General features: G+C 64.9%; 3 protein-coding genes and 1 long non-coding RNA gene across 4 annotated transcripts; all 4 read right to left on the bottom strand.

The window, feature by feature from the left end:
* Nucleotides 1-707: 707 nt before the first annotated feature.
* STIP1 (stress induced phosphoprotein 1) lies at nucleotides 708-13594 on the bottom strand. The gene is given in 16 exon segments (XM_063183365.1): nucleotides 708-795; nucleotides 2196-2371; nucleotides 3227-3330; nucleotides 4739-4775; nucleotides 5440-5564; nucleotides 5656-5752; nucleotides 6914-6960; nucleotides 6963-7001; nucleotides 7004-7032; nucleotides 7123-7225; nucleotides 7316-7442; nucleotides 8307-8469; nucleotides 10064-10205; nucleotides 10582-10723; nucleotides 11955-12164; nucleotides 13505-13594. Coding segments are annotated over 16 exon segments (1704 nt in total). The 3' UTR covers nucleotides 708-722.
* A 1406-nt stretch (nucleotides 13595-15000) lies between these two features.
* LOC134434748 (leucine-rich repeat transmembrane protein FLRT1-like) lies at nucleotides 15001-18747 on the bottom strand (the record flags this gene model as incomplete). The annotated part of the gene is given in 6 exon segments (XM_063183367.1): nucleotides 15001-15254; nucleotides 15257-15797; nucleotides 15799-16220; nucleotides 16223-17081; nucleotides 17686-17805; nucleotides 18730-18747. Coding segments are annotated over 6 exon segments (2214 nt in total), but the record flags the coding sequence as incomplete, so codon positions are not given.
* Nucleotides 18748-21188: 2441 nt separating this feature from the next.
* On the bottom strand, nucleotides 21189-25770 carry OTUB1 (OTU deubiquitinase, ubiquitin aldehyde binding 1; the record flags this gene model as incomplete). The annotated part of the gene is made up of 4 exons (XM_063183366.1): nucleotides 21189-21431; nucleotides 22772-22966; nucleotides 24458-24542; nucleotides 25652-25770. Coding segments are annotated over 4 exons (597 nt in total), but the record flags the coding sequence as incomplete, so codon positions are not given.
* Nucleotides 22975-23909, bottom strand: LOC134434745 (uncharacterized). Its single transcript, XR_010031919.1, has 3 exons — nucleotides 23876-23909; nucleotides 23673-23701; nucleotides 22975-23175 (listed from the first exon to the last, which is right to left on the bottom strand). It is a non-coding gene; the product is annotated as an uncharacterized LOC134434745 (long non-coding RNA).
* Nucleotides 25771-26502: the final 732 nt, after the last annotated feature.

The following is a 26502-nucleotide window of genomic DNA, read 5'->3' as shown; positions in this document are numbered from 1 at the left end:
GGGTTTAGGGTGCCCAAAATTATTGTGGGAGGGGTCTCAGACACCGCAAAATTATTATGGGAGGGGTCTTGGACATCCCTAAAATTATTGTGGGAGGGGTCTCAGACACCCCAAAATATTTGGGAGGGGTTTGGAGCCCCTAAATTATTGTGGGAGGGGTCTCAGACACCCCAAAATTATTGTGGGAGGGGTTTGGGGTCCCCAAATTTTTATGGGAGGGGTTTGGAACCCCCCCAGATCCTTTTGGGAGGGGTTTGGAGTCCCCAAATTCTTATGGGAGGGGTTTGGAACCCCCCAAAATTATTGTGGGAGGGGTCTCAGACACCCCAAAATATTTCTGGGAGGGGCTTGCACCCACCCCAAATCCTTTTGAGAGGGGTTTGGAGTCCCCAAAATCTCTGTCGGGGGGGGGTCCCTGGCACCCAAAATGCCCCAAAACACCCCCAGACCCCCCCAAAAATGCCCCAGACACCCCCAAAACGCCCCCAGACCCCCCCAAACACCCCCAGATCCCCCCAAAACGCCCCCAGACCCCCCAAAACGCCCCCAGACCCCCAGCCGGTCTCTGCTCTTTATTGGGGGTGGCAGCGCCCCAGAACCGATGGGGGGAGGGGGGGGTTTGGGGGGGGGTGGGGGGAGGGGCGGTGCCCCCAGACCCCCCCCCCCAAGGCTGGGGGTGTCCCCGGGGGGGGCCCGGGGGGTCCCCGGGGGTTTTGGGGGGGTCACCGGATGGCGATGAGCCCCACGTCCATCAGCTTCTGGATCATTCTGCGCGATCAGAGGGTCTTGAGGTGCCTGGAATGGGGGGGGGGACAGCGGGGTCAGGGGCGGGGACACCGTGGGGACACCGTGGGGACACTCTGGGTCGGTTGGGGACACTTGGGGGACACCCTGGGATGGTTGGGGACACTTAGGGGACACCTGGAGCAGTTTGGGACACCATGGGGACACCCTGGGACAGTTGGGACACTCTGGGGACAGCTGGGGACACTCTGGGACAGTTGGGGATACTGTGGGGACAGTTGGGGACACCCTGGGACACCATGGGGACACCCTGGGACAGTTGGGGACACTTTGGGGACAGCTGGGGACACTCTGGGGACACCCTGGGACAGTTGGGACACTTAGGGGACACCTGGAGCAGTTTGGGACACCATGGGGACACCCTGTGACAGTTGGGACACTCTGGGGACAGCTGGGGACACTTTGGGACAGCTGGGGACACTCTGGACACTTTGGGGACAGTTGGGAACACTTAGGGGACACCCCGGGACAGTTGGGGACACTTTGGGGACAGTTGAGGACACCCTGGGACAGTTGGGGACACTTTGGGGACACCCTGGGACGGTTGGGGACACTTTGGGGACAGCTGGAGACACTTTGGGACACTTTGGGGACAGTTGAGGACACTCTGGGGACACCCTGGGATGGCTGGGGACACCCTGGACAGTTGAAGACACTTTGGGGACACCCTGGGACGGTTGGGGACACTTTGGGACAGCTGGGGACACTCTGGGACACTTTGGGACAGTTGGGATACTTAGGGGAAACCCTAGGACAGTTGGAGACACTGTGGGGACAGCTGGGGACACTCTGGGACAGTTGGGGACACTTTGGGGACAGCTGGGGACACCCTGGACCCTCCCCGTTCCTGGTGACCCTTGGGGACCCTCGGTGTCACCCCCCAGTGTCACTGACTCGCTGAGGGCCTGCGGGTCCTTCTGCATCTGCTCCAGGATCAGCTCACGGGGACCCCCATCTTGGGGACCCTCAGTGCCACCCCCTGTGCCATGGGGACCCTTGGGGACCTTCACTGCCACCCCCCACCACCCTGGGGACCCTCGGTGTCACCCCCAGTGTCACTGACTCGCTGAGGGCCTGCGGGTCCTGCTGCATCTGCTCCAGGATCAGCCTCACGGGGACCCCCATCTCGGGGACCCTCAGTGCCACCTCCCTTAGCCTTGGGGACCCTTGGGGACCCTCAGTGCCACCCTCCCCCACCCTGGGGACCCCTGGGGACAGCCCCAGTGTCACTGACTCGCTGAGGGCCTGCGGGTCCTTCTGCATCTGCTCCAGGATCAGCCTCACGGGGACCCCCAGCTTGGGGACCCTCAGTGCCACCCTCTGTGCCATGGGGACCCTTGGGGACCTTCAGTGCCACCCCCCACCACCCTCGGTGTCACCCCCAGTGTCACTGACTCGCTGAGGCCTGCGGGTCCTTCTGCATCTGCTCCAGGATCAGCCTCATGGCCGGGTCCCCCATGATCTGCTGCACCTCGGGGTCAGCCAGGGCCCGGCGCCGCAGCTCCTCGGGGGGCTCCGAGCGCTGCTGCTGCCCCCGCACGCAGCGACGCAGCCCCTCGGCCGCCTCCTGGGGGGACAGGGGGCACAGGGTGACACAGGGGACACGGGGTGACACAGGGGACACGGGGTGTCACAGGGATCGGGGGGTGTCACAGGGATTGGGGTGACACAGGTGTCACAGGGCTCAGGGGCTCCGAGCGCTGCTGCTGCCCCCGCACGCAGCGACGCAGCCCCTCGGCCGCCTCCTGGGGGACAGGGGGGTGACAGGGATCAGGGGGTGTCACAGGGATCAGGGGGTGACACAGGGATTGGGGTGACACAGGGATTGGGGGGTGACACAGGTGTCACAGGGGTCAGGGCTCCGAGCGCTGCTGCTGCCCCCGCACACAGTGACACAAACCCTCCGTGGCTTCCTGGCAGAGACAGGGGACACAGGGTGACACAGGGGACACAGGGGACATGGGGTGTCACAGGTGTCACAGGGATTGGGGTGACACAGGTGTCACAGGGGGTGTCACAGGGGTCAGGGGGCTCTGAGCACCGCTGCCCCTCTGCACCTTCCTGGGGAGCACAGGGTGGGCACGGGGTGGGAGGGTCACCAAGGGGCACAGAGGTTGGGGGGGACACAGGGTGAGACGGGTGCCACCGAGATTTGGGGGGTGTCACGGGGGTCAGGGGGCTCCGAGTGCTGCTGCCCCTCTGCAGCCTCTTGGGGGGCACAGGGGGACGCTGAGGGCACAGGGTGGACACAGAGGGCACGGGGGGCACAGAGGGCACAGGGGAACACTGAGGGCACAGGGGGACACTGAGGGCACGGGGTGGGCACAGGGGGACACTGAGGGCACAGGGGGACACTGAGGGCACAGGGGACACTGAGGGCACAGGGTGGGCACGGGGCAGGTCCCGGGGGTGCCAGGCCCACCTTGCAGGAGGGGTCGAGGTCCAGGGCGCGCTGATAAACCTCCATGGCCTTGGTGTAATCGCGCATGGCCTCGAGCGCCGCCGCCTTCCGCGTGTAACCCTTGACTGGGGACAGCGGGGGACAGCAGGGGACATGGAGGGACAGGGGGACAGGGGGACAGGGGGACATGGAGGGACGGGGGGACATGGAGGGACAGGGGGGACATGGAGGGACAGGGGGACAGGGGGACATGGAGGGACAGGGGGGACATGGAGGGACATGGAGGGACATGGAGGGACATGGAGGGACAGGGGAACATGGAGGGACAGGGGGACAGGGGGACATGGAGGGACGGGGGGACATGGAGGGACAGGGGGACAGGGGGACATGGAGGGACGGGGGGACATGGAGGGACATGGAGGGACAGGGGAACATGGAGGGACAGGGGGACAGGGGGACATGGAGGGACGGGGGGACATGGAGGGACATGGAGGGACAGGGGGACATGGAGGGACAGGGGGACACGGAGGGACATGGAGGGGACAGGAAGGACAGCGAGGGGACACGGGAACAGGGAGACATGGGGGATATGGGGACACAGGGGACAGGGGGGAACAGGAGGGACATGTGGGGGGGATATGGGGGACACAGGACAGGGGGAACAGCAGGGACATGCGGGGACATGGGGACAAAAAGGGGACACGAGGGAACGTGGGGGGAACACGGGGACAGGGGACACAGGGGGACATGGGGACACAGCAGGGGACATGGAGGGACATGGGGACATGGGGGATATGGGGACATGGGGTGACAGGAGGGGACACAAGGACAGAGGGGGACAGGGAGGACAGCAAGGGGACATGGGAGGAACACAGGGGGACATGGAGGGGACATGGGGACACAGGGACATGGAGGGGACATGGGGCGACAATGGGACAAGAGGGACAACAGGGGACACAGGGGGGACACAGGGGGGACACAGGGACATGGAGGACATGGGGACAGGTGGGGGGACATGGGGACAGGGAGGACATGGGGACAGGTGGGGGGACATGGGACACAGGGACATGGTGGGGACACGGGGACATGGGGGACACAGGGGGACAATGGGACAAGAGGGACAACAGGGGACACAGGGGGGACACAGGGACAGGGAGGACATGGGGACAGGTGGGGGGGACATGGGGACAGGCAAGGGGACACAGGACATGGGGACAGGCAGGAGGACAGAGGGACAGGAAGGTTCAGGGGACACAGGGACATGGGGACAGCAGGAGGACACAGGGACAGGGGGGACATGGGGACAGGTGGGGGACATGGGGACAGGCAGGAGGACAGAGGGACAGTGAGGTCCAGGGGGATGGACACAGGTTCAGGCACAGGAGGGGACACGGGGACGGGTGGGGACGGGTAAAGAAGGACGAGGAGAACACGGGCAGAGGAGGAGGAGGGTGAGGATGATGAGGATGAAGCAGAGCAAGGGCAGGGCCTGTCCCCTGCTGTCCCCTGCTGTCCCCTGGTGTCCCCACTCACTGAAGGTGGGCTCCAGCCGGATGCACTCCTCACAGTCCTGCATGGGGACGAGAACAGGGGGTCACGAGGGTCCCCAAAGTGTCCCTGCACCCCACAAACAACCCCGGCACCCCCCTCTGTGCCCCCAAAGCAGCCCCCAGTGCCCTCTGTGCCCCCAAACCAACCCCAGTGCCCTCTGTGCCCCAGAGCAGCCCCCAGTGCCCTCTGTGCCCCCAAACCAACCCCAGGACTCGCAAACCAACCCTAAGCCCTTCCCCAAACTGGTTCCTGCCTCTCAAACCACTGCAGGACCTTCAAAACCAATCCCAAAGCAGCCCCCAGACCCCCCAAACCCCCCAAACCAACCCCCAGGACCCCAAACCCCCCCAAAACCTTGAGGGCCAGGGGGGAACTCGAGCAGCTTGGTGTAGCAGGGGGCCCCAAACCCCCCAAACCAGTCCTAACTCCCCCAAACCGCCTAAGATCCTCCAAACCAGTCCCAAACCCCCAAAAACCTCTCCTCAGGACCCCTCCAAACCAGTCCCAAGCCCCCCAAACCAGCCCGAAAGCCCCCAGACCTTGAGGGCCAGGGGGAACTCGAGCAGCTTGGTGTAGCAGGGGGCCCCAAACCCCCCCAAACCAGTCCAAACCCCCAAAACCTCTCCCCAGGACCCCCCCAAACCAGTCCCAAGCCCCCCAAACCACCCCCAAATCGCCCAGACCTTGAGGGCCAGGGGGAACTCGAGCAGCTTGGTGTAGCAGGCGGCGCGGTTGCTGTAGAGCCGCGCCTCGTGCGGGTTGCGCCGGATGGCCTCGCTGTAGTGCTTCATGGCCTGGGGGTAATCCCCTACAGACAGAGCCCTCCTCATGCTCAGGGGGTGCCCCAAACCCTCAGAGCCCCCCCAAAGCCACCCAAAGCCCCCCAAGAGCCCGCAGACCTCGCTGGAAGCACTCGTTGCCTTTGTTCTTCTCCTCCAGCGCCAGGTCGGGGTCGATGTAGGCCAAGCGCTCCTGCTCCTTCAGGATCTTCTCGGCCTGAGCGGGTTTGGGGGGTCAGGGAGGGGACAGGGGGCACCCCCAAGTGTGCCAGGACCCTCAAAGCAGCCCCAAATCCACCAGGACCCTCCAAACCAGACCCAAATCCACCAGGACCCTCAAACCAGTCCCAAACCCCCCAAACCAGTCCCAAAGCTCCCAGGACCCTCAAACCATTCCCAAACTCCTTAGGACTCCCCAAACCCCACAGAACCCCCCAAACCAACCCCCAGGACCCTCCAAACCAGACCAACCCCTCCAAACCAGTCCCAAACCCGCCAAACCAACACTCAGAACCCTCCAAACCAGTCCCAAATCCACCAGGACCCTCAAACCAGTCCCAAACTCCTTAGGACTCCCCAAACCCCACAGAACCCCCCAAACCAACCCCCAGGACTCCCAAAACCAGTCCCAAACTCCCCAAACCAGTCCCAAACCCACCAAACCAACACTCAGAACCCTCCAAACCAGACCCAAATCCACCAGGACCCTCAAACCAGTCCCAAACCTTCCAAACCAGTCCCAAACCCCCCAAACCAACCCCCAGGACTCTCCAAACCAGTCCCAAACCCCACAGGACTCTCAAAACCAGTCTCAAAGCCCAGGAATCCCCAGACCAGTCCCAAAGCCCCCAAACCAACCCCCAAGACCCTCTTACAGCCCTCAAACCATCCAAGACGCTCCAAACCAGTCCAAACCCCCCAAGACCCCCCAAACCAGTCCAAAGCCCCCAAACCAACCCCCAGGATCCTCAAACCAGTCCCAGACACCCAGGACCTTCACACCAGTTCCAAAGCACTCCAAGACCCTCCAAACCAGTCCCAAACCCCCCAGGACTCCCCAAACCGGTCCCAAACCCCCTAGGACTCCCCAGACCAGTCCCAAATCCCCCAAACCAACCCCCAGGACCCTCGTACAGCCTCAAACCAACCCAGATGCTCCCAAACCAGTCCCAAACCCCCCAAACCAGTCCCAACCCCCCCAAAAACCTCCCCAGGATCCTCAAACCATTCCCAAACCCCCCCAGAACCCTCCAAACCAGTCCCAAACCCCCCAAACCAGTCCCAAACTATCCAAAACCTCCCCAGCATCCTCAAACCATTCCCAAACCCCCCCCAGAACCCCCCAAACCAGTCCCAAACCCCCCCCCCCCAAAGTCACCTGCTGGCACTTCTTGAGCACGTCGGGCGTGCGGTGCTCGGCCAGGATTTGTTGTAGAAGTGCACGGCGTCCTTGTAGCGCTCCTCGCGAAATACGAGTTCCCGATCCTTGCATAGGCCCTGGGGGAAAGGGGGGACAAAAAGGGTTTGGGGGGGACAAAAAGGGGTTTGGGGGGGACAGCAGAGACCCCCAAAAGCCCCCAGACTCACTTGGCAATCTGCCTGTAATCCTCGCGGTTCTCCCGGCCCACCTCGATGGCGCGCTCGCACAGCGCCCGGCACCGCTCGTACTCGCCCGTCTCGAAGTACACGGCTGGGATTTGGGGTTCAGGGGGAAATTTGGGGTTCAGGGGGAAATCTGGGGTTCGGGAGGGTGATTTGGGAGGGGTTTAGGGCGGCAGACCTGCTTGGTTGGTGACGTAGGTCATGTTGGTGGGGTCGAGCTGCTCGGCGCGGGTGTAGTGCTCCAGCGCCGCCGGGAACTCCTTGCGCTTGTAGGCGGCGTTGCCCAGCTCCTTCTCCTTCTGGGCCTGAGGGGAACCCCAAAAATGGATGGAATCACCCCAAATTTCACACCCAGATCATCCCATCATCACCCAGATCCTTCTCCTGTCATGGCCCAGCTCCTTCTCCTTCTGGGCCTGAAGGGACCCCAAAAATGGATGGAATCACCCCAAATTTCACAGCCAGATCATCCCCCCAATGACCCAGATCCTTCTCCTGTCATGGCCCAGCTCCTTCTCCTTCTGGGCCTGGGGGGAACCCCAAAAAATGGATGGAATCACCCCAAATTTCACCCCCAGATCATCCCCCAATGACACAGCTCCTTCTCCTTCTGGGCCTGAAGGGACCCCAAAAATGGATGGAATCACCCAAATTTCACACCCAGATCATCCCACCATCACCCAGATCCTTCTCCTTCTGGGCCTGAAGGGAACCCCAAAAATGGATGGAATCACCCCAAATTTCACACCCAAATTCTCCCCCCAGCTCCTTCTCCTTCTGGGCCTGAGGGGAACCCCAAAAAATGGATGGAATCACCCCAAATTTCACACCCAGATCATCCCACCATCACCCAGATCCTTCTACTGTCATGGCCCAGCTCCTTCTCCTTCTGGGCCTGAGGGGAACCCCAAAAATGGATGGAATCACCCCAAATTTCACACCCAGATCATCCCCCCAATGACACAGCTCCTTCTCCTGTCATAGCCCAGCTCCTTCTCCTTCTGGGCCTGAAGGACCCCAAAAATGGATGGAATCACCCCAAATTTCACACCCAGATCATCCCCTCATCACCCAGATCCTTCTTCTGCTGTATCTGAAGGGGACACCCCAAAAACGGCTGAAATCGCCCCAAATCTCCCCCCAGCCCCGTTTTGGGGACCCCCCCTCACCTCCTGCTTGTTCTGGGGGAGCTCCTCGGCCGGGGGGGGCTGCGAGGGGGGCGGGGGGGGGCGGGGGGGCGGCGAAGGCGCCTCCTCCTCTTCCTCAGCCCCGCTCAGCTCCACGCCCAGCAGCACGCTGAGCGTCGTCATCACCCGCGGGTCCTGCAGCTTCCTGGGGAGGGGGCAACCGGGGGGGTTTGGGGGGCGCTGAACCCCAAAATCCCCGTCCCACAGCTGCCCTGAGGGGGTGGAACCCCAAAATTCCCCGTCCCAAAATTCCCGTCCCAAAATTCCCCGTCCCAAAATTCCCCGTCACAAAATTCCCCGTCCCAAAATTCCCCGTCACAAATTCCCCGTCCAAAATTCCCCGTCCCAAAATTCCCCCGTCCAAAATTCCCCGTCCCAAATTCCCCGTCCCAAATTCCCCGTCCCAAAATTTCCCCGTCCCAAAATTCCCCGTCCCAAAATTCCCCGTCCCAAAATTCCCCGTCCCAAAATTCCCCGTCCCAAAATTCCCCAGCCCAAAATTCCCCTTCCCCGTCCCAAAATTCCCCTTCCCCGTCCCAAAATTCCCCGTCCCAAAATTCTCACCCCAAAAATTCCCCGTCCCCAAAATTCCCCTTCCCCATCCCAAAATTCCCCGTCCCAAAATTCCCCATGCCGGAACTCGCCCGAGGGAGCTGCACCCCAAAATCCCTTTCCCCGAAATTCCCCTGAAAGGGCAGCATCCCAAAATCTGCCCCCAAAATTTCCCCATCTCAAAATTCTCCATGCCAAAATTCTTATCCTAAAATCCTGTCCCAAAATTCCCGTCCCAAAATTCCCCGATCTCAAAATCCTCACCCCAAAAATTCCCCTGAGGGAGGTGCACCCCAAAATCCCTGTCCCAAAATTCCCCATCCCAAAATTCCCCATCCCAAAATCTCCAACCCAAAAATCCTCATCCCAAAATCTCCAGCCCAAAATTCTCACCTCAAAATTCCCCTGAGGGGGCTGCACCCCAAAATCCTCATCCCAAAAATTCCCCACCCCAAAAATTCCCCGAAGGGGCTGCACCCCAAAATCCCTGTGCCTGAAATCCCCTGAGGGGGCTGCACCCCAAAATTCCCCACCCCAAAACTCCTCATCCCAAAATTCTCCATCCCAGAACTCCCCCAAGGGGCTGCACCCCAAAATCCCCATCCCAAAATCCCCCCAGAGGCCTCTCCAGACCCCCAAAACCCCTTCCTAGTCCCCCAAACTCTTCCCAGTCCCCCAAAACTCCTTCCACCACCCCAAGCCCCCAAAAACCCCTCTCAAACCCCTCCCAGCCCCTCAATGACACCCCCAAACCCCTCCCCAGCCCCCCAAACCCCTCACTGACACCCCCAAACCCCCTCCCCAAACCCCAAACCCTCTCCTGGTCCCCCAAACCCCCTCCCCAGCCCCTCACTGACGCCCCCAAACCCTCCCCAGCCCCCCAGAGCCCCCCAAGCCCCTCACTGACACCCCCAAAGCCCTCCCCAGCCCCCCAACCCTCTCCCTGGTCCCCCAAACCCCCTCCCCAGCCCCTCACTGACACCCCCAAACCCCTCCCCAGCCCCCCAAACCCCTCCCCAGCCCCTCACTGACGCCCCCAAACCCTTCCCCAGCCCCTCCCCAGCCCACCAAACCCCTCCCCAGTCCCCCCAGCCCCTCCCTGACGCCCCCAAGCCCCTCCCCAGCCCCTCACTGACACCCCCAAACCCCTCCCCAGCCCCCCAGAGCCCCCCCAGCCCCTCACTGACGCCCCCAGCTGGCCGGGGTCGCTGCGCAGCGTCTCCAGCAGCCGCCGGTACTCGGGGTCCCCCAGCAGCCCCCGGGTTCGGGGGTCGGCCTCCAGCCGGGCCAGCAGGTCGGGGGCGCTGAAGGGGTTCAGCAGCTTCCGCTCTGCAACGGGGGGGAGGCACAAAAATCCCCTCAGGGAGGCTCAAACCCGGCTCTCGACGCCCCAAATTCACCTTTCTCCATCTGCCTGGCACCCTGAAAGCCTCTGGGCCGCCCAAAACTTCTCCAGGCTGCTCAAAACCTCTCCAGGGCCACCCAAAACCTCTCTGAGGCACCCAAAAGCTTTCAGGGACGCCCAAAATCTCTCCAGGGCACCCAAAACCTCTCCAGGTCACTCAAAATCCTTCAGGGCCACCCAAAACCTCTCTGGACCACCCAAAACCCAGAAACTCTCTGGGCCACCCAAAACCTTTCGGGGCCACCCAAATCCTCCGCCCAGGGATTCCTCTGCCCCCCAGAGACCCCAGAGCCCCCCTACCCGCCAGCCTGGCCTCCACCCCGCGCAGGCCCTGCAGGAGCTGCTCATTGCCCGGCTCCCGGGCCAGCCCCTCCTCGTAGGTGGCCTTGGCCTCCTCCAGGCGCTGCAGGAACTCCAGAGCGGCCGCCTTGCGCGAGTACCCCTGGGGGACACGGGGGGGACACGGGGGGGACACGGGGGGGACACGGGGTCACAGCCCTGGCCTGGCCTCTGCGGGGGCTGCGACCCCCACTCTGACCACTCACTCATATCTATGGTCAGACCCCAACCCTGAGCCCACCACCATCGCCAGAGCCTCACCCTGACCCTCCATGGGATCCCCCATGGTCAGACACCCACCCTGACCCCCCGCTCACCATGGTCAGACCCCCACCCTGACCCTCCCTCCATGGTGAGAACCCCACCCTGACTCTCCCTCCATGGACAGACCCCCACCCTGACCCTCCCTCCATGGTGAGAACCCCACCCTGACTCTCCCTCCATGGTCAGACCCCCACCACCATGGTCACACCACCCTGACCCTCCCTCCATGGTCAGACCCCCACCCTGACCCTCCCATCACCATGGACAGACCCCCACCCTGACCCCCCACTCACCATGGTCAGACCCCCACCCTGACCCCCCCATCACCATGGACAGACCCCCACCCTGACCCCCCCCACCACCATGGTCAGACCCCCACCCTGACCCTCCCTCCATGGTCAGACCCCCACCACCATGGTCACACCACCCTGACCCCCTTATCACCATGGACAGACCCCCACCCTGACCCTCCCATCACCATGGACAGACCCCCACCCTGACCCCCTCACAGCCATGGTCAGACCCCCACCCTGACCCCCCCCTGTGGTCAGACCCCCACCCTGGCCCCTAAATGACCCCATGAGGGCTGTACAGACCCCCCAAAATCAGCCCCCCGTGACCCAACAGGGGCTGTACAGACCCCCAGACCATCCCCTAAATAACCCCAATGGGAGCTGTACGGACCCCCAAAATCAGCTCCCCGTGATCCTATGGGGGCTGTACCCCCCAGATCACCCCCCTACTCCATCCCTCCACATCCCCCTCGAGCCACATCCCCCCAAGACCCCCCAGACCCCTGGCACCCCCGGTGCCCACCTTGGCCCAGTCGGGGCGCAGCTCCAGCGTGCGGCACGCATCGGCCAGGACCCCATTTCCCATCCATCCCCATCCATCCCCCCGTGCCCCCCGAGCCCCCCAGACCCCTGGCACCCCCGGTGCCCACCTTGGCCCAGTCGGGGCGCAGCTCCAGCGTGCGGCACACATCGGCCAGGACCCCATTTCCCATCCATCCCCATCCATCCCCCCGTGCCCCCCGAGCCCCCCAGACCCCTGGCACCCCCGGTGCCCACCTTGGCCCAGTCGGGGCGCAGCTCCAGCGTGCGGCACGCATCGGCCAGGGCCCGCCCGTAGTCCCCGAGGCGCGCGTAGGCGGCCGAGCGGTTGCTGAACAGGACGTGGTTGTTGGGGTCCCGGGCGATGGCGGCCGAGTAGTGCCCCACGGCCGCCCCCACGTCCCCCGCCGCCAGCGCCCGGTTCCCCCGCTCCTTCAGCTCCTGAGCCTGCCCGAGCCGCGCCGGGAACGCGGCGGGAACGGGAGAGAAGGAACGGGGACGGGAAAGGAGGAGAGGAAGAGGAAGCATGGGAACGGGAGAGGAAGCACGGGAAAGGAGGAGGAAGAGCAGGCACAGGAATGGGGAGAGGAAGAGGAGGCAAAGGAACGGGAAGGGAGGAGGAAAAGCAGGTAAGGGAACGGGGAGAGGGCGAGGAAGAGGAGGTACGGGAGCGGGGAGAGTCAGGGGCACGGGAATGGGAAGGGAGGAAGAAGAGGAAGAGGAGGCACGGGAATGGGAGAAGGTGAGGAAGAGGAGGCAAAGGAACGGGAAGGGAGGAGGAAGAGCAAGCACAGGAATGGGGCGAGGAAGAGGAGGCACGGGAATGGGGAGAGGATGAGGAAGAGGAGGCACGGGAATGGGGAGAGGAAGAGCAGGTAAGGAAACGGGAAAGGAGGAGGAAGAGCAGGCTCGGGAATGGGGAGAGGAAGAGGAGGCACGGGAACGAGAAGGGAAGAGGATGATGGAGAGGAGGGGAAAGGGACGGAGCGAGAACAGCGAAGGGCCGGGAGCAGCAAGGGGCGAGGAAGATGAGGGAGACGATGAGGAGGATGAAGGTGTCAGGAAGACGAGGAGGATGAAGGCGCAAAGGAAATGAGGATTAAAGTGCGAGAAACACGAGGAGGATGAAGAAGCAAGGGAGCGCAGGTGACAGGCACAGAGAGAACAGCGTGAGCAAGGCCGGAGAGATGAAGACGAGGCCGGTGAAAATGAAGGAGAAGCGAAGAAGAACAGGAGGGAAAGAAAAAGAACAAGAACGTGAGGAAGGAGGCGCTTCCCGGAGACCCCAAACCCCTCCAGGGCCCCCGAGCACCCTCAAGGACCCTGAACCCCCTGGGGACCCCTCAGGGACCCCCAGAGAACCCCAAACCGCCCCGAGCCCCCTCAGGAGCCCCTCAGGGACCCCCGAACCCCCTCAGGGACCCCCAGACGAGCCCAAACCACCCTGAACCCCCTCAGGAGCCCCTCAGGGACCTCCAGACAAATCCAAACCGCCCCGAGCCCCCTCAGGGACCCCTCAGCCCCTCAGGAGCCCCTCAGGAGCCCCTCAGGAGCCCCTCAGGAACCCCCGGACCCCTCAGGGACGTCCAGACAAGCCCAAACCGCCCCGAACCCCCTCAGGGCCCCGCGCTCCCCTCAGAGCGCCCCGACCCCGGCAGCGACCCCAAGCCCCGTTCGGGATCGCCATAAAACCCAGCCCCGATCCCCAGCGCTTCCCCCGGAGCTGCCCCGGTCCCGGTTCCCCTCAGGCCCCTCCGGGACCCCCTCAGGGCCGCTCCCCCCCCCACCTCCTCCATGGCCGCGGCTCCGCTCCCGCCGCTCCCGCGCCGCCCTCTGGAAGCTGCTAGAACCCCGCGGCCACGCCCCCTGCGCCCCATTGGCCGCCCGCCCCGCCCGCCCGCCCCCGCGCGTGATCCCATTGGCCGCCCCCCGCCTTCCCTCCTTCCCATTGGCTGCTGAGGGCAGCGGGGCGCGCCCCCTTCCAGACGGAAGCCGGCATCGGGGCCCGCCCACGCGCGCTCCCATTGGTTGAGGCTCCCGGCGCTGGGCGCTCATTGGCTGAGCTCCTCTGGGACTTCTGGAATTTTCCGCTTCTCCCATTGGCTGCGAGCGGCGCTGATCACAGAGGGCGGGGGGGAGGCCGGGAGCGCCCCCTGGCGGCGCGGAGGTCTCGATAGGAATTGAACGAGGGGCGTGGCTTTGGGCGGGGTTTGCATGAAATGGGCGTGGTTTCCGTTTAAGGGGGCGTGGTTTGCCTTAAAGGGGCGGGGCTTGCACTGGGGACCCTCGCCCGTGGCCAGTGGGAGTCAGGGAGGCGAATCCAGGGGATCCTGATGGGGGAATGGCGGTGGCGAGTGACACACGTGTGACCTTGGCTGGGCCCTGGTGTGACCCCTCCCCCTCGTGTCCCCTTCCACCCCTCCCCCACTGTTCGGGGTCCCCATGTCACCACCCCCGGGACCCCCAGTGACACCCCGACCCCTCCAGTGACACCCCCAATGTCACATCCCCCCTCCCCCACCCCAAATTTCTCCCCCAGACCCCCCCGTCCCACGGGAAAGAGGCGCCGGCAGGAAAAGGAGCCGCTGGGTTTATTGGGGGGAAGGGGCGGGGTCATGGGGGCGATTTTGGGTCCCCCCTTGGCCCTCCTGACTCGCTTTGTCCTGATTTTGGTCCTTTTTACCCCAAATCCAACGGCAGGGGCGGGGGGAGGGGTGAAGGCACCTCGCGGGGGGGGGGGGGAAGGGGGGGGACACGGGGGGAGGGGGTCCCCCCCCCAAACCCCATTCCTGCACCAAACCTGCCGGTTTTCCCCCCCCAAAAAAATCCGCGGTGCCGAATAAAACCGAACCTCCCAACCTTAAAAAAGCCCCTAAAAGTTCCCCCCCCCAAAAAAATCAAAACGTCCTCAGAGCCAAACCGCGAGGGGGATCCCCCAAAACGGGCAAGATTTGGGGGGGGGGGGGTCCCCAAAAACAGAGTCCGCCCCCTCCCCCATCCATCAGGACACCCCTGTGCCGCCCCCCCCATGCGGTACCGGCCCCCCCCGGTAACCGCGCACGCCGGGGGGGGGCAGCGGCGGCGGCGGCGGCGGCGGCGGGGGGGGGAACACGGTGCGGATCCCGCCCTCGTCCGGGGCCCGCAGCGGCCGCAGCGCCAACCGCGCCCCCCCCCCGCCGCCTCCTTTGGGGGGCGGCAACGGCGGCGCCCCCAGCCCCATCCTCCTCCTCCTCCTCCTCCTCTTCCTCCAGCACCCCCCCAGCACCCCCAGCACCACCCCGGCCGCCGCCGCCGCCGCCGCCCCCAGAGCCGCGGCCGGGGGCAGCAGCGCGGGGGTCGCGTCCCCTTCGTGGCTTGGGGGGGCCGCACCGCTTTGGGAGGGGTCGCCGGCACCGGCCCGGGCCTGCGCGCAGAGCGGGGGAGCGGCGGGCGGCTCCAGAGCGGCGAGGCACACCCGGTACGGGGCCCGGGGCTGCAGCGCCCGCACCACGTACTCGCCGCGCTCGCCCCGCACCAGGGTCTCGGTGACGGCTCCCCCCCGGGCCGCAGCCAGCTGAGCCTCAGCGACGCCCCGGGAGGCGCCGGCGGCCACCGCACCCGCAGGGCCCCGCCGGGAGCCGCCTGCACCCAGAGCCCCGGCGAGGCGGCGGCCGCTCCTCCCGGTGCGGCGGGGGAGGAAACGCCGGCGGAGGAAACGCCGGGCGACGTCCCCGCGCCCGCTCCCCCCGCTCCTCCCGGGCTCTCGCAAGCGTCCATCTCCCCCCGGAGCTCTCCCACCGGCAGCCCCCGCAGCCGGGCCGGCGCCTGGCACAGCAGCCCCCGCACCTCCAGGCGCGGCGGGGCGCGGCGCCGCAGCCAGTCCCGCAGCCAGGCCAGGTTGCAGCCGCAGAACCAGGGGTTGTTGCGCAGCCCCAGGTGGCTCAGGCTGCCCAGGTCGTCGAAGAGCCCCCTGGGCAGCGTGGTCAGGTTGTTGTCCGACAGATCCAACCTCTCCAGCGCCCTCATCCTGGCCAGAGCTCCGGCCGGGACGTGGCTGATGGCGTTGGCGGCCAGCGAGAGGCGGCGGAGCCGGGCGGCGGGGCAGGTTGGCCGGGGGCGCCGCCAGCGCGTTGCGGCCCAGCGAGAGCTCGCTGAGGTTCCCCAGGCGGCTGAAGGTGTCGTCGGCCATGCGCTGGTTCGCCAGCAGGTTCCCGTCCAGCACCAGGCGCCGCAGCGCCGGCAGCCCCTCGAACGCCCGCAGCGGGATGGTGTGGATGCGGTTGTCATCCAGCCGCAGCTCCTCCAGCGCCGGCGGCAGCCCCGCGGGGACGCTGCTCAGGTGGTTCCGAGAGAGGAAGAGGAGGCGCAGCCTTCGGTTCTCGGCGAACGCGTCCTCCTCGATGCCGGCGGCCGACACCGAGTTGTCGTCCAGGTGCAGCCGCTCGAGCAGCGGCGCCCGGGCCAGCGCCCGGCGGCAGAGGCCGCGCACGTTGTTCTCCTGCAGGTGCAGCTCCCGCAGGCCGGCGGCAGGTGAGCCGGCAGCTGCTCCAGGGCGTTGGCGTACAGGTAAAGCACCCGCAGCGCCGGCAGCCGGCCCAGGCGAGCCGGGATGCCCGCGTCACCGATGCGGTTGTTCTGCAGGAACAGCGTGGTGGCGCCGGGAGGGAGCCCCTCGGGCACGGCCGTCAGCCCGCGGTCGTTGCAGTAAACGCGGCCGCCGGAGCAGCGGCAAACGGCGGGGCAGGCGGACACGGGGGCGGCGGCGGCCAGCAGGGTGAGGGTCAGCAGGGGGATGGCGGTCGTGGTGGGCAGCCGGGGGAGGCCGGGGGTCAGCCGGGAAATGCCGGTGGTCAGCAGGGGGATTCCAGTGGTCAGCCGGGGGATTCCAGTGGTCAGCAGGGTGATGGTAGTGGTCAGCAGCAGGGTGGTCGCAGTGGTCACAGTGGTCAGCAGGGGGACGAGCAGGGTGGTCACGGTGGTCAGCAGCAGGGGGATTCCAGTGGTCAGCAGGGTGGTCACAGTGCTCAGCAGGGGACGATGGCCACAGTGGTCGCAGTGGTCAGCACGGTGGTCACGGTGGTCAGCAGGGGGACGAGCAGGGTGGTCGCGATGGTCAGCAGGGTGGTCAGCACGGTGAGGGCAGTGGTCAGCAGGGTGGTCGCAGTGGTCAGCAGGGGGACGATGGCCACGGTGGTCGCGGTGGTCAGCAGCAGGGTGGTCAGCACGGTGGTCACGGTGGTCAGCAGGGGGACGAGCAGGGTGGTCGCGATGGTCAGCAGGGTGGTCAGCACGGTGAGGGCAGTGGTCAGCAGGGTGGTCGCGATGGTCAGCGGTCTTTGGGGTCCCCCCCCCCGCGGTGACCGGGGGACGGGGAGGGGACAGGGAGGGGGGGCCATGGGTGGGTGGGTGGCCTGTGGGAGGAGGGGGAGAAAGGGGAGGGGTCGGAGGGGTGGGGAGGGGGGGTGGTCGTGAGACCACCCTGGGGGTGTGGCCCCTCCCCAGCCTGACCCCAAATGAAAGGCAGGACCCCCCCCCATTAAAGGGAGATCACAACCCCCATGTTGACCCCAAATATAAGGCAGGACCCCCTCATTAAACGGGGACCAGGACCCCCAGCCTGACCCCAAATGAAAGGCAGGACCCTCCCCATTAAAGGGGGATCAGGACCCCCAGCCTGACCCCAAACATAAGGCAGGACCCCCCCTCAGCATCCCCTTCTAAAGGGGGACCGGGACCCCAGCTTAACCCCAAATGTAAAGCAGGACCCCCCCCCCCAATTAGAGGGGGACCAGGACCCCCAGCCTGACCCCACAGAGAGCACAGGGACCCCTCCCCCCCATTATAGCCCCCCCCCATTATAGCCCCCCCCAATATTTCCTAACCCCCCCCCGACCCCCCACCCAGACCAAGAACACCCCAAACGCCCCCTGCCCATTTTGGGGGGGGGTCCCCCCATCCCTCCAGGTGTGTCCGGGGGGCGGGGCCGTACCTGGCTCCTGTCGCTCCCCCCGGGCTCCTCCTCCTCCTCCCCGTTCACCGGGCCCGGTGCTCCATGGCCCCCCCGCCCCGCCGGGGGGGGGCGCTGCGGGTGGGGAGGGGCGTCAGAGCCCTGGGGGGGGGGGGGGGTCCGTCTGTGACACCCCCTCCCCTTTTAACGCGGCACCCGGCAGGACTCAGGTGTGCGAGCCCTTCCCTCACCCCCCCCCGGGGTTAATTAGCAGCGTGGTTAATGAACCCCCCCCTCATTAGCGGCGCATCGTTAGTGCCCCCCCCCCCTTCCCCAGGGCTGAGGGCTCGGGGGGGGGGTCAGGTGACAGTGACACCCCCAGGTGACATCTATGGGGGGGGACACAGGTGACAGTGACACCTCCCGGGGGGGACACAGGTGACAGTGACACCCCCAGGTGACATCTATTGGGGGGGGACAGGTGACAGTGACACCTCCGGGGGGGGACACAGGTGACACCCCAGGTGAACCCCCCGTGAGCCTTAGGGGGGTCTTTGGGAGGGGGGGGTCCATGGAAATTCGGGGAGGGGTCGCTGCCCCCCCATCCTGCCCCCCCCCCCTCCTGGAGCTCTGGGGGGGTCCCGGGGGGTGTTCGGGGGGTCCCGGGAGGTGTTTGGGGGGGTCTGGGGGCGTTTTGGGGGGGGGTCAGAGCCCCCGACCCCTCTTCCTTCCCTCCCCCCTACCGGACGGTCCCTCCCCTCCCCCCCCCCCGGTACCGGCGGGGTTTGGGGGGGGTCCCGGTACCGGGATGGTTTTGGGGGGGTCCCGGGGGATTTGGGGATCCTCAGGGGGGGTCTCGGGCCGCTCCTGGTTCCCCCCTCCCCTTTTGGCCGCCCGGGCCCCTCCCCCCGGAATGGCTGGAGCATCCCTGGCAATGGGGGGGGGGGGGGGGAGGGGACCCGGCGGGTTTGGGGGGGGTCCTTGGTTGGGGAGGGGTCTCTGTGTGTGGGGGGGATCTCTGGCTGCGGGGGGGTCGCTCCGAGGGGGTCTCGGGTGGGATCGGGCCCCGCTCCGGCCCAGCGGAGCCTCCCCCCCCCCCGCCATTCCCAGCGCCGAGCATCCGCGGGTACCGGGGATGGGTTTGGGGAGGGGTCCCGGTTCGGGAGGGGGTCCCGGTTTGGGGAGGGGTCCGGGGGTCCTTACCGGGCGGCTCCGGCCGGCGCGTGCGGGCCCGGCGGTCGGCGGCGGCGGCTGCGGGCGTGGGGAGGCGGCGGCGGCGGAGGGGAGGGGGGGGGGGGGGGGGGGGGGCAGGACCGGGACCGGGACCGCCCCCGGTGCGGGGGGGAATGACCGGGACCGCCCCCCGGTACCGGGGGATGGACCGAACCCAACCGGGACCGCCCCCCGGTACCGGGGGATGGACCGAACCGAACCGGGACCGCCCCCCGGTACCGGGGGATGGACCGAACCGAACCGGGACCGCCCCCCGGTACCGGGGGATGGACCGAACCGAACCGGGACCGCCCCCCGGTACCGGGGGATGGACCGAACCGAACCGGGGACCGCCCCCCGGTACCGGGGATTGACCGAACCGAACCGGGACCGCCCCTCGGTACCGGGGGATTGACCGAACCGAACCGGGACGTCCCCGGTACCGGGGGATTGACCGAACCGAACCGGGACCGCCCCCCGGTACCGGGGGATTGACCGAACCGAACCGGGACCGCCCGCCGGTACCGGGGATTGACCGAACCGAACCGGGACCGCCCCTCGGTACCGGGGGATTGACCGAACCGAACCGGGACCGCCCCTCGGTACCGGGGATTTGGGGGGGGGGGTGAATGGACCGGGACTGCCTCCGGTACCGGAGGGAATTGGAGGGGTGGGATGGACCGGGACCGCCCCCCCCAGTACCCGGTACCGGGGGGGATTTGGGGGGTGGGATGGATCAAACCGGGACCGCCCCCCGGTACCGGGAATTTGGGTGGAGGGGCAGGACCGGGACCGTCCCCGGTACCGGGGGAATCCGGGGCACGGCTGGAATTTGGGGAGGGGGCGATTCGTGCCTTGGGTTTCAGGAAGGACCCTGCCCCCGGTGTGGGGAGGATTTGGGGGTCCCGGGGGGGCTCCTGCGCCCCCTCACAGTGAGGAGGGGGGGGGGGGGTCTCGCACCTGTGGCGCCCCCTCCCCAAATCTGCCCCCCCCAGACCCCCCCAAACCTCAGAGACCCCCGGGTGTCACCCAAAGGGGTCCCCCAACTCCCTTTCCCCCACTTCGACCCCCAAAACTGCCCCAAAAGGGGGTCCCCGACCCCCTCAATTGCCCCCAAAAGGGGGGTCCCAACCTCCTGCCACCCTCTCAACTGCCCCAACTCCCCCCTCCGCCTCAAACTGCCCCTTCCCCACCCCAAACTGCCCTCCTCACCCAAACTGCCCCCTCCCCACCAAACTGCCCCCTCCCCACCCTAACTGCCCCTCCCCACCCAAACTGCCCCTTCCCCCTTCACTTGCCCCAAACTACCCCTCCCCACCCCTTCCCACCCAAACTGCCCCTTCCCCACCCCAAACTGCCCCTTCCCCACCCCAAACTGCCCCTCCTCACCCAAACTGCCCCTTCCCCACCAAACTGCCCCTCCCCACCCAAACTGCCCCCTCCCACCCAAACTGCCCTCCTCACCCAAACTGCCCCTTCCCCCCTTCACTTGCCCAAACTACCCCTCCCCACCCCCTTCCACCCCAAACTGCCCCTTCCCCATCCCAAATCCCCTTCCCCACCCCCTCATTTGCCCAACTCCCCTCTCCACCCTCCAGAGCATCCAACCCCCCCCCCTCCCACCCCCTTCCCCGACCTCCCCCTCCCCAAACACCCCCTCCCCAAATAACCCCTCCCCAAACACCCCCTCCCCGACCTCCCCCTCCCCAAATAAACAACCCCTCCCCGACCTCCCCCTCCCCAAACACCCCCTCCCAAATAAACAACCCCTCCCCGACCTCCCCCTCCCAAACACCCCCTCCCAAATAAACAACCCCTCCCCAAATAACCCCTCCCAAACACCCCTCCCCAAACCCCCTCCCCAAATAACCCCTCCCCAAACACCCCCTCCCCAAATAAACAACCCCTCCCCAAACAGCCCCTCCCCGACCTTCCCCTCCCTGACCTCCCCCTCCCAAATAAACAACCCTCCCCAAACAGCCCCTCCCCAAACACCCCCTCCCCGACATCCCCCTCCCCAAACACCCCCTCCCCGACCTCCCCCTCCCCAAATAACCCCTCCCCAAACACCCCCTCCCCAAATAACCCCTCCCCGACCTCCCCCTCCCCAAATAACCCCTCCCCAAACACCCCCTCCCAAATAACCCCTCCCCGACCTCCCCCTCCCCGACCTCCCCCTCCCCAAACAACCCCTCCCCAAATAACCCCTCCCCAACACCCCCTCCCCTCCCTCCCCTCCCCAAATAACCGGCCCCACTCATCCCTCGGTGGGGTCTGGGTGGGGGGCGCAGCCACATCTTTATTTGGGGTGGGTGGGGCGGGGCCGGCGGGGCTCGGGGGTCCCGGGGGTGCCCGGGGCGGGGGTCTCGGGCCGGGGGTCACTTGTAGAGGATGTCGTAGTGCCCGGGGCGGTAGAGGAGGCAGACGCGGGGCTGGGAGCCCTCGGGGAACACGTGCGGGTTGGTGGCGCCGCCCTCGCCCCGGTCCATGTACTCCACCAGGATGGAGACGTGCAGCGCCCGCGCCAGCGCGATGATGTGGATGTGGTCGCTCTCCTTGCACATGGGCTCCACCTCCTGCAGGGGACAGACAGACGGACAGACAGACAGACATTGGTCAGTGACAGCGATGATGTGGATGCGGTCGCTCTCCTTGCACATGGGCTCCACTCCTGCAGACAGACAGACGGACAGACAGACAGACGGACAGAGAGGGGTCAGTGACAGCGATGGTGTGGATGTGGTCGCTCTCCTTGCACATGGGCTCCACCTCCTGAAAGGCACGGACAGACAGACAGACAGACAGACACTGGTCAGTGACAATGGTCATTGGGGTCGCTCTCCTTGCACATGGGCTCCAGCTACTGAAAGGGACAGACAGACGGACAGACAGACAGACACTGGTCAGTGACAGCGATGATGTGGATGTGGTCGCCCTCCTTGCACATGGGCTCCACCTCTGCAGGGGACGGACAGACGGACACTGGTCAGTGACAATGGTCATTGGGGTCGCCCTCCTTGCACATGGGCTCCAGCTACTGAAAGGGACAAATGGTCATTGGGGTCGCCCTCCTTGCACATGGGCTCCAGCTACTGAAAGGGACAGATGGACAGACAGACGGACACTGGTCAGTGTGGTCAGTGAGGTGTGAAGGACATGGGCTCCACCTCCTGAAAGGCACGGACAGACAGATGGACAGACAGATATTGGTCAGTGACAGCGATGATGTGGATGCGGTCGCTCTCCTTGCACACCAGCACGTGCCCAGGTGCCCCGGGTGCTCCAGACATGGTGACAGAAGTGCCCGGGTACAGTGCCAGGTGCCCCAGGTGTTCGTACCTGCTGGCAGAACTGCCAGGTGCCCTCACACAGTGCCCAGGTGCTCTCACACAGTGCCCAGGTACAGTGCCCAGGTGCCCTCACACAGTGCCCAGGTGCCCGTATGTGCTGGCAGAGCTACAGGTACCCCACAGACAATGCCCAGGTGCCTCAGGTGCCCTCCCGCAGTGCCCAGGTGTCTCAGATGCCCACACACAGTGGAGAGGTGCCCCAGATACAGGTGCCCAGGTGCCTCTCAGACACTGCCCAGGTACGCCAGGTGTCCGTACGTGCTGGCAGAGCTACCAGGTACCCCACAGACAATGCCCAAGTGCCCTCACACAGTGCTCAGGTACAGTGCCCAGGTGCCCTCAGACAGTGCCCAGGTGCCCAGGTGCCGTACCTGCTGGCAGAGCTGCCAGGTGCCCCAGGTACAGTGCCCAGGTACAGTGCCCAGGTGCCCCACACACAGTGCCCAGGTGCCCAGGTGCCCTCAGACAGTGCCCAGGTGCCCTCAGACAGTGCCCAGGTGGCCGTACCTGCTGGCAGAGCTGCCAGGTGCCCCACACACAGTGCCCAGGTGCCCAGGTGCCCGTACCTGCTGGCAGAACTCCTTGATGCTGCGGCCGCCCTCCAGGAACTGCTCGAAGAAGCGCCGGTGGCGCTGCAGGCAGCCCGAGGTCAGCAGGCGCAGGTAAACCACCAGGTAATCGGACGTGGCCGGCTCGTTGAACGCCGCCAGCAGCTCGGGCAGCGGCACGCGGCGCTCCACGCGCTCGATCAGCTCCATCAGCTGGGGGACAGACACCTGTCACACCTGTGTGTCACCTGTGTCACCTGTGTCACACCTGTGTCACACCTGTGTAATCTGTGTCACACCTGTGTCACACCTGTGTCACATTTACATAACATCTGTCACACACACGCGGCGCTCCACGCGCTCGATCAGCTCCATCAGCTGGGGGACAGACACCTGTCACACCTGTGTGTCACCTGTCACACCTGGGTCACACCTGGGTCACACCTGTGTCACATTTACATAACACCTGTCACACACACGCGGCGCTCCACGCGCTCGATCAGCTCCATCAGCTGGGAAATGTAACATCTGTCACACCTGTGTCACACCTGGGTCACACCTGGGTCACACCTGTGTCACACCTGTGTCACCTGTCACACCTGTGTCACACCTGTCACACCTGTGTCACATTTACATAACATCTGTCACACACACGCGGCGCTCCACGCGCTCGATCAGCTCCATCAGCTGGGAAATGTAACATCTGTCACACCTGTGTCACACCTGGGTCACACCTGGGTCACACTGTGTCACACCTGTGTCACCTGTCACACCTGTGTCACACCTGTCACACCTGTGTCACATTTACATAACACCTGTCACACACACGCGGCGCTCCACGCGCTCGATCAGCTCCATCAGCTGGGAAATGTAACATCTGTCACACCTGTGTCACACCTGTGTCACACCTGGGTCACACCTGTGTCACACCTGTGTCACCTGTCACACCTGTGTCACACCTGTCACACCTGTGTCACATTTACATAACATCTGTCACACACACGCGGCGCTCCACGCGCTCAATCAGCTCCATCAGCTGGGGGACAGACACCTGTGTGTCACCTGTGTCACCTGTCACACCTGTGTCACACCTGTGTAATCTGTGTCACACCTGTGTCACACCTATGTAACATCTGTTACACCTGGGTCACACCTGGGTCACACCTGTCACACACACGCGGCGCTCCACGCGCTCGATCAGCTCCATCAGCTGGGAAATGTAACATCTGTCACACCTGTGTCACACCTGTGTCACCTGTGTCACACCTGTGTCACACCTGTGTCACACCTGTCACACACACGCGGCGCTCCATGCGCTCGATCAGCTCCATCAGCTGGAAATGTAACATCTGTCACACCTGTGTGTCACCTGTGTGTCACACCTATGTAACATCTGTCACACCTGTGTGTCACCTGTGTGTCACTGGCGTGTCACACGTATGTCACACCTATGTAACATCTGTCATTCACACCCATGTGTCACCTGTGTCACACCTATCACACACCTGGGTCACACACACACAGCGTCACGCCTGTCACACGCAGCTGTGTCACCCCCAGAGCCCCTCCTGAAGCCCCCCCAGGACCCCTTCAGAACCCCCTCAAAGCCCCCCAGGACCCTCCTGAGCCCCCAGAGCCCCCAGGACCCTCCTGAGCCCCCAGAGCCCCCAGAGCCCCCAGAGCCCCCAGAGCCCCCAGCCCCACCGTGTTGTGGAAGTCCTCGATGGTGAACTCGGTGAAGCCCTGAGCCACCAGCTCCTCCTTGCTGCGCGCCGACACCTCCTTGAACCTGGGGGGCACCAAGGGGGGCACGGGGGGCGCTCAAAATGGGGCTGGGGGCACCTAAAAGGGGGCTGGGGGCACCCAAAGGGCTCGGCGGGGGAGGGGGGTTTGGGGGGTACCCAGAGGGGTCTGGGGGAACCTGGGGGGCACCAAAAGGGGGCACCAAGGGGGGCTTGGGGGGCACTCAAAAGGGTCTGGGGGCACCCAAAGGGCTCAGGGGGGCACCCAGAGGGGGCTGGGGGCATCCAGAAGGGTCTGAGGGGCTTGGGGGGCACCCAAAGGGTCTGGGGGCTCAGAGGGTGCTGGGGGGGCGCAGGGGGTGATTTATGGGGGTCTGGGCGGGGGTCTCTGGGTGTTTTGTGGTGTCCAGGGGTATTTTCGGGGGTATTTTTGGGTCCCTGGGCTGTTTTGGGATCCCTGGGTGTATTTTGGGGTCCCTCAGGTTATTTTTGGGCTGTTCCAGGTTATTTTGGGGCAGTTTCAGGTCATTTTTGGGGTGCTCCAGGTTATTCCTGTGCTGGTTTTGGGCTGTTTCAGGGTGTTTTAGGGCTGTTTTTGGGCTGGCTTTGGGCTGTTTCAGGTTATTTTTGGGCTGGTTCAGGGTGGTTTTTGGGTGTTTCGGGCTGTTTCAGGTTATTTTGGGGCCGGTTTGTGCAGTTTTTTGGCAGTTTCAGGTTATTTTGTGCAGTTTTTTGGCAGTTTCAGGTTATTTTGTGCCGTTTTTTGGCAGTTTCAGGTTATTTTGTGCAGCTTTTTGGCAGTTTCAGGTTATTTTGGGCCGTTTTGTGCCGTTTTTGGTTATTTTGGGCCGTTTTGTGCCGTTTTTTGGCAGTCTCAGGTTATTTTGGGCAGTTTTTTGGCAGTTTCGGGTTATTTTGGGCCGTTTTGTGCCGTTTTTGGTTATTTTGGGCCGTTTTGTGCCATTTTGTGGCTGTTTCAGGTTATTTTGGGCCGTTTTTTGGCAGTTTCAGGTTATTTTGGGCCGGTTTGTGCCTTTTTTTGGCAGTTTCAGGTTATTTTGTGCCGTTTTTTTGGCAGTCTCAGGCTATTTTGGGCCGTTTTGTGCCGTTTTTTGGCAGTTCCGGGCTGTTTTGGCTGGTTTTGGGGCGCCCTCACCGCTGCAGCTCCTGGCCGTCCTCCAGCAGCGCCTCCAGGTGCGCGAAGCCGAAGGCGCGGTAGAAGCAATTCCCGTCCGGCCGCGTCTTGCGGATGTAGGAGTACTTCTGCAGCAGGTCCTGGGGACACGGGGACAGCGCGGGGATATTGGGGACAGCCCGGGGACAGGGAGCGTGGGGACAGCCCCAGGGACAGCCAGGACAGGGAGCGTGGGGACATCGGGGACAGCCAGGACAGGGAGCGTGGGGACAGGGACAGCCTGGGGACATTGGGGACAGCCCGGGGACAGCCCCAGAGGCAGCCAGGACAGGGACAGCGGGGACACCAGAGAGACATGGGGACATCTCTGGGGACAGGGACACCACAGGACAGCCAGGACAGTGACTGTGGGGACAGCGACACCGTGGGGACACTGGGGACGGCCCAGGGACAGCTGGGGACAGCCAGAACAGGGGCAGCAGGGACACCGGGGGGACACAGGGACAGGGGGACACAGACGGGACATTGGGGACACCACAGGGACAGCCAGGACAGGGACACCGTAGGGACAATGGGGACAGCCCCAGGACAGACACAGGACAGCCAGGACAGGGACCATGGGGACACGGGGACAGCCCTGGGGACAGGGACAGGGCGGTACAGATGGGACATCAGGGGACAGATCAGGGACAGCCCAGGGACAATGAGCATGGGGACAATGGGGACAGCCCAGGGACACCGTGGGGACACTGGGGACAGCACAGGGACAGCCCAGGGACTGCAGGGACACCGTGGGGACACTGGGGACAGCCCAGGGACAGCCCAGGGACTGCAGGGACACCGTGGGGACACTGGGGACAGCCCAGGGACTA

This window comes from Melospiza melodia, unplaced genomic scaffold (genome assembly GCF_035770615.1).
Source record: "Melospiza melodia melodia isolate bMelMel2 unplaced genomic scaffold, bMelMel2.pri scaffold_466, whole genome shotgun sequence".
NCBI classification, from domain to species: Eukaryota; Metazoa; Chordata; class Aves; order Passeriformes; family Passerellidae; genus Melospiza; species Melospiza melodia.
The sequence above is the reverse complement of the archived record's forward strand: the minus strand, read 5'-3'. Positions and strand labels throughout refer to the sequence as shown.